The sequence below is a fragment of the Trichomycterus rosablanca genome, chromosome 21 (assembly GCF_030014385.1).
Source record: "Trichomycterus rosablanca isolate fTriRos1 chromosome 21, fTriRos1.hap1, whole genome shotgun sequence".
In the NCBI taxonomy this organism is placed as follows: domain Eukaryota; kingdom Metazoa; phylum Chordata; class Actinopteri; order Siluriformes; family Trichomycteridae; genus Trichomycterus; species Trichomycterus rosablanca.
Window position 1 is genome coordinate 15,645,644 of NC_086008.1, and position 10,645 is coordinate 15,656,288.

Consider the following 10,645-nt stretch of genomic DNA (forward strand, 5'->3'; position numbering starts at 1 on the left):
ACAATAAGACGTCGAGTCAGGAGGGGAGTCCGGCTTAAAACCATGCCAAATCTGGTGGACAAGAGTGGTCCACTGTTTCAACCCCTAATTAAGGGAGCAGCATTGTCATTTCCAATTTCCTGATTAGAACTTGTCGAAGGAGTCAGTTTGCCTCGGTCACATTCATTTCAGCGTCAACTTCTTGAATGTTTTGATTTTAGGGCTTTTAGCACATTTAGGAAACGATCTTCTGATCGAGTGGTGGATCAGTCATGTTATTTGTTCACCCTGATGAATAAACGGATTTCGGAAATGAAACAAAGTTATGCTGCAGAAGATTTTATTGATGGAGTAAGTTTCACTCTGCGGGGGTTGGACAGTGTTTAAAGGGGTTGGGGAAGTTCTTGGAAAAGGCGGAGAACATCCCGCGCAGACGTCCGCGAAGCTTCTTGGCGGATGATGCCGATACCTCTGGTGTTCCACATGAAGCTGCAAAAGCAAAAGATGAAATAATTACTTCTGATTGGCTCTCAGAGCTGCTTCTGTTCCTTATATTTGATGCTTCTAAAGCAGGTCTTGATTATCTTTATATTTTTATATCATTCCATGATGGGTAAGCTTACACCCCGAGAACTTACCCTCCTGCAGATCTCCAACTGAGGACCTCTGATGGCTGACAGACTCCAGGCCGACAGGATGCACTTTGTTTGATTTCTTAAGGTCCGAACATTAATCAGAACAAACAGATGTCATTAATCAAAACAGTAGATCAGGACTTGATCTATGAGGTAGTAAGTCTCCTCCTTACCTTTAGGATTAAGATGAACATATGGGCTTCACTTGCATTGGTAACAGGAAGCCCAGATCCTCTCTTCTCCTTAGTTGCAGGAACCTCATCTGGGGAACAGTTGTCACTTACCTGGATGGGGCTGAAATGTGACCGATTCTCCAAACCACAATCGATTTCACCCATTGGCTCACTGACCAGAGCACTGCAAGCTGGTGTTGGTGATTTGCCAGACTTGGTGCTCGTAGTACGGACGTGTGAAATAACAGTTTGGTTCACTTGCTTTATTACAGGCTTTACCCGTGATGCCACAGGAAGGTTCACTTTCCCAGAGCTTGTCTTAAAAGACTCCATCACTAATCTTCCAAGCATCTGAGTTAAACCGCCCACTGCATATGTAAACTTATCGTGAATGCCAGTGGACTTTCTTGTGTGCGCTGGTACAGCAGAGCTTGAGCCAAATTCAGCGACGGTCAGTAAATCTGATTGGCCAAGTGGGTGGGGACCAAGAACGTCAATGAGTAGCCGCCTGATTGCTTTCTCCACAAATATCATGAGCAGTGGTGAAAGTGCTGGAAGAGAATCCTCCTGCTCAACGTTTCTTACCCATGCTGTGTCAAGAATAGAATCTGACTGGCTACAATGACCGTGCGATGGTTTAGATGTCTCTTTCCTTGGTGAATCGGATCTTCGGAGCCCCGAAACAAATCCACATACCCTTTTCTGCACACCTCTGTAGAATCTTCTGGCTGCAGAACACAACTTACGTGTTGTAGGCGTCTTACCAGGTTTTGCCTGAGTCTCTTCCACAATGCTGGAAGCAGTTGACTCAACAAGAACATCCGATTGCACGTCTACAACAGGGTCCTCGAGCAAATCTGCCTCCTTTATTGTCGTTGAGGTGCTTTCAGAGAACAAAGAGCTCTGGGCTGAGCTCTCTTTATTGGCACCATGCATTCCCTGATTGGATCGTACAGATTTCCAGATTTCAGGAGGTGTGCAGGAGACATCAGAATAAAAATGGAGCATCCCACTGTTTATGTTATTTGTGGAGGATTCATCTAGTCGGGAATAATTTTTAATGCACAGCAAAGAGTCTGATTTGTGTGCAAGAATTTTGGTCGATGAAGGTGACAGGGTTTGTTTGGTGTCCATACCTGGTGAGGTTTTGTTGGACATTTTAAAGAACCTGTTCACCTTCTTTTTGATATTTTTAAACACAGCAAATCCAGAGCGTTTAACCACATCGCTGCTTGAAGCAGTTTCACTGCTTCACTGGATCCAGTGATCCAGTTTCAGCGTCACTGGATGTGCAATCGCCATCAACCAGCATTGAATCAGTCATCACCCTCGATTGAACCCCTTCCTCAGGCAGACTGTTCAGATCTGTTCGACCGGACAGGCTACTCGGTGTCTCCCAGGCCCCGGTTTTGTTAGCTCTGCCGGCCTTAATCTGGACCTCTTCTCCAAAAGAGGCTTTCTTACTCGCCACTGCTTCATCCTTTCCCTTCCCCTTCTTAACTGAGGCAACCCGCCGGATAGCCTCTTTCATGGCGGTGCTCATTTTGCTGACGACTTCTGCAGCCATGTTGTTAATACAGTCAGCGGGGTCTTCTGGTGACCTAGATAGATGAACAATTACCAGATAATAATATTATTAGCGTGTTATTTTTGAGATATTTTATTAGCAAGTGTAAGTAGTTTTAGCAAGCATTTTAGCATTTAGTCTGTGGATGTAGTGGTAATTCTATCGTGTGAGTAATTTACTCTTACATTTGAGCTGGAGACGTAGCAACCTGGCTCCCTGGTTATAGTATAATAGTGATAAAAATAAATAATGCTAGGAAAGAGGAGCAGAGCTTACCTGTCTCTGTAAGAGCAGCTGTAGAATGAAGCCTCTGTAAACACTCCCAGCTCTCTTAAACACACACTTATTATGACATCACAAGATTCTCTCAGCCAGGCTGCACTTTCATTCTCCAGCCTCTCTAACTGCTCTCCATTATCCAATCACATTATATAATAATAATAATAATAATAATACATTTTATTTATAACGCACTTTACATTTGAAAACAAATCTCAAAGTGCTACAGAAAAACAGTAATATAAAACATGAAATATAAAACAAATATAAACATAGCATTATGAGACATACATCATAAAATCAGCGTTAATTTAACAGTCATAACATCTGTTAAAAAGAAAAGTTTTTAGACCCTTTTTAAAACTCTCAATCGTCTGTGGTGCCCTCAGATGGTCAGGAAGGGCATTCCATAGACGAGGAGCAGCAGAACAGAAAGCCCGATCACCCATGGTACTTAGTTTAGTTCTGGGAATGTGGAGAAGATTTGATTTTGCAGAACGGAGGGATCGCAATGAAATTTTAGGGGTAAGAAGTTCTTTCATGTAGGGCGGTGCATTTCCATAGATGCACTGATATGTAAGGAGAGAAATTTTATATTCTATCCTTGCAGAGACAGGGAGCCAGTGGAGTGAAAGAAGGATAGGTGTGATGTGCTCGTGTTTCCGTACTCTCAGCAGGATCCGTGCAGCACTATTCTGGATATACTGTAATCTCTGGAGACTCTTGGTAGAAATCCCGATGAGAAGTGCATTGCAGTAATCCAGCCTGGAGGAAACAAATGCGTGAACCAGCTTTTCAGCATCTGAGACGGTGATGGTAGGACGAAGTTTGGCAATGTTTCTGAGATGATAAAAGGAGGTCTTGCATAGATGTTTAATATTGGCTTCAAAAGTGAGTTGAGGGTCGAATTTTATGCCAAGATTGATAACCGTTGAAGAGGGAGAAATAGTATGACCAGCCAGTATATCAGTATATCCAACATATCTGTCATTCATATTCTGTAATTACTGCATATACACTGATCAGCCATAACATTAAAACCACCTCCTTGTTTCTACACTCACTGTCCATTTTATCAGCTCCACTGACCATATAGAAGCACTTTGTAGTTCTACAGTTACTGACTGTAGTCCATCTGTTTCTCTGCATACTTTATTAGCCCCCTTTCATGCTGTTCTTCAATGGTCAGGACCACCACAGAGCAGGTATTATTTGGGTGGTGGATCATTCTTAGCACTGCAGTGACACTGACATGGTGGTGGTCGCTTAGCTTGCGGACGTGTGTGTTGTGCTGGTATGAGTGGATAAGATACAGCAATGCCGATGGAGTTTTTAAACACCTCACTGTCCCTGCTGGACTGAGAATAGTCCGCCAACCAAAAATATCCAGTCAACAGTGCCCCGTGGGCAGCATCCTGTGACCACTGATGAAGGTTTAGAAGATGTCCAACTCAAACAGCAGCAATAGATGAGCGATTGTCTCTGACTTTACATCTACAAGGTGGACCAACTAGGTAGGGGTGTCTAACAGAGTGGACAGTGAGTGGACACGGTATTTAAAAAAAACTCCAGCAGCGCTGCTGTGTCTGATCCGCTCATACCAGCACAAGAATGAGAATGATTCACCACCCAAATAATACCTACTCTGTAGTGGTCCTGGGAGAGTCCTGACCACTGAAGAACAGCATGAAAGGGGGGTAACAAAGCATGCAGAGAAACAGATGGACAGTCAGTAATTGTAGAACTACAAAGTGCTTCTATATAGTAAGCGGAGCTGATAAAATGGACAGTGAGTGTAGAAACAAGGAGGTGGTTTTAATGTTATGGCTGATTAGTGTATATAGTGGTGTATTTGGCCACCTCAAATAAAGAAGTGTTTGGGTTCGATTCCCCAGGCAGGCAGCCAGGATCTTTTCTGTGTGAAGTTGTTCTGTGCGAGTCCCACGTGTCTAAACACGTGAAGTCAGGCCGGGGTGTTTCTCGCCTTTCTCCCAATAAATCAGACCCACCATGTGCCACTGACTGTTATCTGTTAATCACCTGGAACGCTGTAACCAGGCGGTTTGTGCCTGACAACCGAGGTGCCACCTGCGAAATTCGAAAACGAAAATACTGACCAACTACACCCTTAACGTCCAGTGTGGTTAGCGATTGAGATACACGCGACACACTAGACATGCTAGCTAATACACCTTAAGGCTTCACAGTGCACTCTTTTCCCCCTGTTTGCTCCCAGTCTAGTCGTCTCTCATAAGAACCACCAGCTCGTCAAAGCACAGGCTTTATTTGATAAGCAGTCAGCAGAGAGTCTTGCAGAGAGCTGCAGAGTGTACGGAGCGACACGCTGATCCCTCCACATCATCCATCACAAGTACAAGCGCCTTGACCAAACAGCAAAGGGCGCGATTCCCTTTTGTGCTAATCTCCCAGTATTGCTGGCTATATTTAAATATTAGGGTTTTCTTTTTGAAGTTTGTGCAACTGGCAGTTGAAATATTTTACTACTGTAACTGACGGGAACTTACTACAACCCCAAATCAGAAAAAGTTGGGACAGCATGGACAATGCAAATAGTAAAAAAGACACAGAGTTTCTTACATTTACCTTGACTTTTATTTCATTGCAGACAGGATGAACCTGAGATATTTCATGTTTTATCTGCTCAACTTAATTTCATTTGTTAATAAACATCCATTTTTGCATTTCAGGCCTGCAACACATTCCAAAAAAAGTTGGGACAGTAAAGCATTTACCACTTTGTAATGTTGCTATTCCTTTTCACCACACTTAAAAGACGTTTTGGCACCGAGGATACCAAGTGATTTAGTGTTTCAGCTTTTATTTTGTCCGATTCTTCCTGCAAACACGTCTTAAGATGTACAACAATGTGGGGTCGTAATTGTCGCATTTTTCATTTTTCTTTGAGGTTTGTAAACATTTTAATAATTTTCTCACATATTTGTTGACAAACTGGAGATCCTCTGATCATCTTTGCTCATCAAAGACCTTTCCTGGATGTTGCTTTTGTACCAAACCATGATTACGATCACCTGTTGACATCACCTGTTTGGAATCACATCATTATTTAGTTTTTTCACTTCATTACTAGCCCTAAATTGCCCCTGTCCCAACTTTTTTTGGAATGTGTTGCAGGCCTGAAATGCAGGAATGAATGTATATTAACAAATGAAATGAAGTTGAGCAGACAAAACATGAAATATCTCAGGTTCATCCTGTTTGCAATAAAATAAAAGTCAAAGTAAATGTGAGGAACACTGAATTTTTATTTTATTTGCGTTTTTCATACAGTCCCAACTTTCTCTGATTTGGGGTTGTATATATATGACAAATAAAGGCGTTTTGCTCAATTCTGTCTGTCCACTACAAAAAAAAAAGATCAAAGGTGTGTGTTCATAGAAAGAGACCTACATAGACCCCATTCAACTCAAAAATGTTTGCATAAAAGATCTGCTTGTACATATAAAAATATCTATCGCTATACTGAGAGAAAAAAGGTACTGCACACCAACATTTAAACATCATCACGAATGTAATACATTGTGATTGTGTAGGCGGCATTATGGTTTGATGGCCAACCAGCATGCTATCAACATAAGGTTGGCTGAGCTGGTTTTTTAGCAGGGTAATGCCATTTGGATATAATTATGTTTTATTTATACAACACCCATTTAGTGGCCATCCTAATGTGAAGGCTTAAATGCATAGCATGTACAAACTAACCCAGAACTCATGTACTTGTAAGTGTTTGTGTCTTGCTCATAGCTGGTTGTTAGACGGATTGTTAGACTGGGCTGTTAGACTTCACACATGCACGTACCAAGAATATGAGTCACAAGTGAAGAGAGCTGCCACTTACTGAGCAATAAACAGTGTAAGAGAAAAGAGGGCACCACTAATACGACTGAGTGCATCCATCACACCCTGTCATCTGCTGTCTGCTATCCTGTAAACGCTCTCTTTATACAGCTTTATTATCTGAGGATAACCATAGCATTGACTAAAGAATGAATGGAGGTGGTAAAATCTGCATCATCCCCAAGAACATCCCCAAGCATAAGACCATTAGTGCACCCCCCCCTCCCAATTTTCTCCCAATCTACTCTTATCCAATCACCTAATTTTAATTCCCTCATTCTGCCACACGCCTACTTCGACATGTGTTTAGTACCCACCCCTCTTTTTAACTGCACTAGGTGAGTGCATATGGGTATCTGTTTTGCACATAGACTGTCACGCACCGATCTCCATTATCCTCCAGAGATGGGGACTCGAGTCTGCAACACACACAGCGACTTCAGACTCGACTCTGACTTGTTTTAAATGACTTGGACTCGACTCGACTCTCAAAAAAACGACTCGTTTGAGTGCTGGTTTGAGTGGATCAGACACAGCAGCGCTGATGGAGTTTTTAAACACCTCACTGTCACTGCTGGACTGAGAATAGTCCACCAACCAAAAATATATCCAGCCAACAGCTGGATCAGTGTTATGGCTGATCAGTTTACAAGTCATGTATTTTGACAGGATCAAACAGCTAAAAAAGTCTAAAATGTGTAAAATGTAGCAAACACTGAAAATAACAACGACAGGACACAAACACTCAATTTATTGTTTTATTTTAGATGTTGGGCACTTTTCGACAACAATATAAATATAAGCTTAAATAAAAATCAAGGCAAAACTTTAAAAGCCACACAATGTGAAGAGAATGAAAGGCAAGACAAACATTACACAATTACACTTATACATTTCATCTGAGTATTCTGTAAATAAAAAAATGGAAAGGTTTGCACTTTAAGTGTATTTTCATCACTTTATATCATTGGCTCCTAATGTTACATTTTGATTTCTCAATTTATCATCTGTCTTTTTAAGGGTCCTTATTTCTCTAACTCATTAATAAAAGTTGGGACAGTGGAAATGTAAGTCTGTGAAATTTGTGGAATGATCAAAAACACCTGTTTTGAACAGCTGCGTAATATGTGATGCTATTATAATCAAATAAAAGAAGCATTAACTGAAGGCTCAGTTGTGATGGGTGGAAGTCCAACAATGTTTCTTGTTGCATACTTCCAGGAATTTAGTCTACATTTTGTAACATTATTAAAATATTTAGAGAATCTTTGTGTAAAGAACAAGATTAATCTAAATCTAACTTACTCGAACATAGATACCTCAGATAGCACATGCTTTTGTAATAATTATAACCTTATGATCCGATTCATCCCAAAGGTCATAACTGGAGTTAAGATGGCCAGATAGACTCCTTGACTTTTTACACTATTTATGTTGTGGAATTGATTTTGAATGGATATAAATGCTACTGTTACCCATCATTTTACGCTAAATATCCCATAATGACAAAGCAAGAATGTGTTTTTCTTTGAAGACAAAGTTATTCGTAAAACTGGTTAACATTATACAACATACATCAACTAGGCATAAGATTATGACCACTGACAGGCGAAGTGAATAACACTGATTATCTCTTCATCACGGCACCTGTTGGTGGGTGGGATATATTAGGCAGCAAGTGAACATTTTATCCTCAAAGTTGATGTTAGAAGCAGAAAAAATAGACAAGCGTAAGGATTTGAGCGAGTTTGACAAGGGCCAAATTGTGATGGCTAGACGACGGTCAGAGCATCTCCAAAACTGCAGCTCTTGTGGGGTGTTCCTGGTCTGCAGTGGTCAGTATATATCAAATGTGGTCCAAGGATGGAGATCCAATATTGGGCAATGTTCTGCTAGAAAACCTTGGGTTCTGCCATCCATGTGGATGTTACTTTGACACATACCACCTACCTTGTTGCAGACCTTTAATTGACACCCTTTCATGGAGACGGTATTCCCTGATGGCTGTGGCCTCTTTCAGCAGGATAATGTGCCCTGCCACAAACGAGTTTAAGGTGTTGACTTGGCCTCCAAATTCCCCAGATCTCAATCCAATCAAGCATCTGTGGGATTTGCTGGACAAACAAGTCCGATCCATGGAGGCCCCACCTCACAATTTACATGAGTTAAAGGATCTGCTGCTAACATCTTGGTGCCAGATAGCACAGCACACCTTCAAGGGTGTAGTGGAGTCCATGCCTTGACAGGTTAGAGCTATTTTGGCAGCAAAAGGGGGACTGATACAATATTAGGAAGGTGGTCATAATGTTATTCCTTATCGGTGTACATTGGTGCAGGAAGTAAAATTTGTGGGGTATCAATTTTTTTTTTTAATCAACAGAGACTGAAATGGTTGGAAACATTTAATTGGTTTTAAAACACTGTTAACAGGCCGCTTAGGTGGCACAGTGGTAAAACAAGCCAGCGCACCAGAGCTGGGATTCAGCTGGGCTGGGCGGCCAAAAAAACAATGATTGGCTGTTGTTCAGGGTGGGATGAGCCGAACCAGGGTTCCTCATAACTGGTGCAATTACGACCTCTGCTGGCTGATTCATGGCGCCCGCGCAGAGTTGGGGAATAATGCGTTGATCAGGGTGTGGCTCTCCATGAACAAGGCTGATCCGCATGTGAACTCACCTCGTGCAGGTGAAAAAAGGCATTCGGTACTGCGCATGTGTCAGAGGGGGCATGTGTCAGCATGATCACCCCCTCCCACCCTGCTTCCTTATGTAGCTGTTTTTACGGTTTATACTCTGTTAGCATAATATGGTATGATTTGGGATATACTCTCTTGCACAAAATGTATGCTCCTAGCAATGAACAGTTATTAAACAACAACATGCATGGATTTAAACCTTGTTACAAATCAAACACCACTGCTGTGGTTACATTTAGTTTTTAAACCCAGTGAAAATTAAAAGATTACTTTGTATAACAAAGATTGCTGTGATAACAGGCCTACGTACAAAAAACATACTAAGAGCCTAATCAAGGAAAGAGAGTGTAAATCCTGCTTACCCTTCAGACTCATCACAACTTCAAAACATTCTCATAGTCACTGTGGTGTGATAAGGCATAAGACAAAAGTTTCAGGTAGCAACCAGGGTTGGGCAAAAATTGAATATAAACTAGTAGTATTCATTTAGTTCAGAATTCATGCAGTTTAGGATCATTTTAAAAATGCAGCAGAATAGAGTTTATTGATTTATTCATTCATTCATTTTCAGCAACCACTTCTTCCATATAAATAATCATGGTGGATCAGGGGCCTACCTGCAGACCCTGGGCGATAGATTCCTTTATAAAGAATCACAATTTTGGAGTAGCCAACCTACCTACTAGCATATAACTTATAGAATATTTTTAAGACATGGGACAAAACGAGAGTATTTCACACAGCCATGTAAAACTTCTTAAAGACAATGAGCAGAGGTAAGATTTGAACTCAAAGCTGAGTAGTTCCAACAGTGACAATGTGAAAATTGTTTTATGTATACACTGATTAGCCATAACATTAAAACCACCTCCTTGTTTCTACATTTACTGTCTATTTTATCAGCTCCGCTTACCACATAGAAGCACTTTGTAGTTGTACAATCACTGACTGTAGTCCATATATTTCTCTACATTTTTTTTAACCAGCTTTCACCCTGTTCTTCAATGGTCAGGACCCCCACAGGACCATCACAGAGCAGGTATTATTTAGGTGTGTTAGTGTGTGTGGATCAGACAAAGCAGCACTGCTGGAGTTTTTAAATACCGTGTCCACTCATTTAAACACTCCTACCTAGTTGGTCCACCTTGTAGATGTAAAGTCAGAGATGATCGCTCATCTGTTGCTGCTGTTTAAGTTGGTCATCTTCTAGACCTTCATCAGTGGTCACAGGATGCTGCCCCCATAATACCTACTCTGTAGTGGTCCTGGGAGAGTCCTGACCATTGAAGAACAGCATGAAAGGGGGCTAACAAAGCATGCAGAGAAACAGATGGACTACAGTCAGTAACTGTAGAACTACAAAGTGCTTCTATATGGTAAGTGGAGCTGATAAAATGGACAGTAAGTGTAAAAACAAGAAGGTGGTTTTAATGTTATGGCT

General features: G+C 41.3%; 1 protein-coding gene across 1 annotated transcript; it reads right to left on the minus strand.

Moving 5' to 3' along the window:
- Positions 1 to 302: 302 nt before the first annotated feature.
- On the minus strand, positions 303 to 2,364 carry LOC134335490 (uncharacterized). Its single transcript, XM_063018027.1, has 3 exons — positions 788 to 2,364; positions 618 to 693; positions 303 to 468 (listed from the first exon to the last, which is right to left on the minus strand). The coding sequence occupies exons 1-3, from the start codon at positions 1,943 to 1,945 to the stop codon at positions 338 to 340; spliced, it is 1,365 nt and encodes a 454-aa protein (XP_062874097.1). The 5' UTR covers positions 1,946 to 2,364; the 3' UTR covers positions 303 to 337.
- Between the last annotated feature and the right edge of the window lie 8,281 nt (positions 2,365 to 10,645).

Bases quoted from the DNA above. Each gene is read 5' to 3' on its own strand.
- LOC134335490 (XM_063018027.1), bottom strand. From the start codon at position 1,945: ATGTCCAACAAAACCTCACCAGGTATGGACACCAAACAAACCCTGTCA. The intron at 694-787 runs GTAAGGAGGAGA...TCGGACCTTAAG, and splicing joins TGTTCATCTTAATCCTAAAG to AAATCAAACAAAGTGCATCC. The intron at 469-617 runs GTAAGTTCTCGG...TTGCTTTTGCAG, and splicing joins AGTTGGAGATCTGCAGGAGG to CTTCATGTGGAACACCAGAG.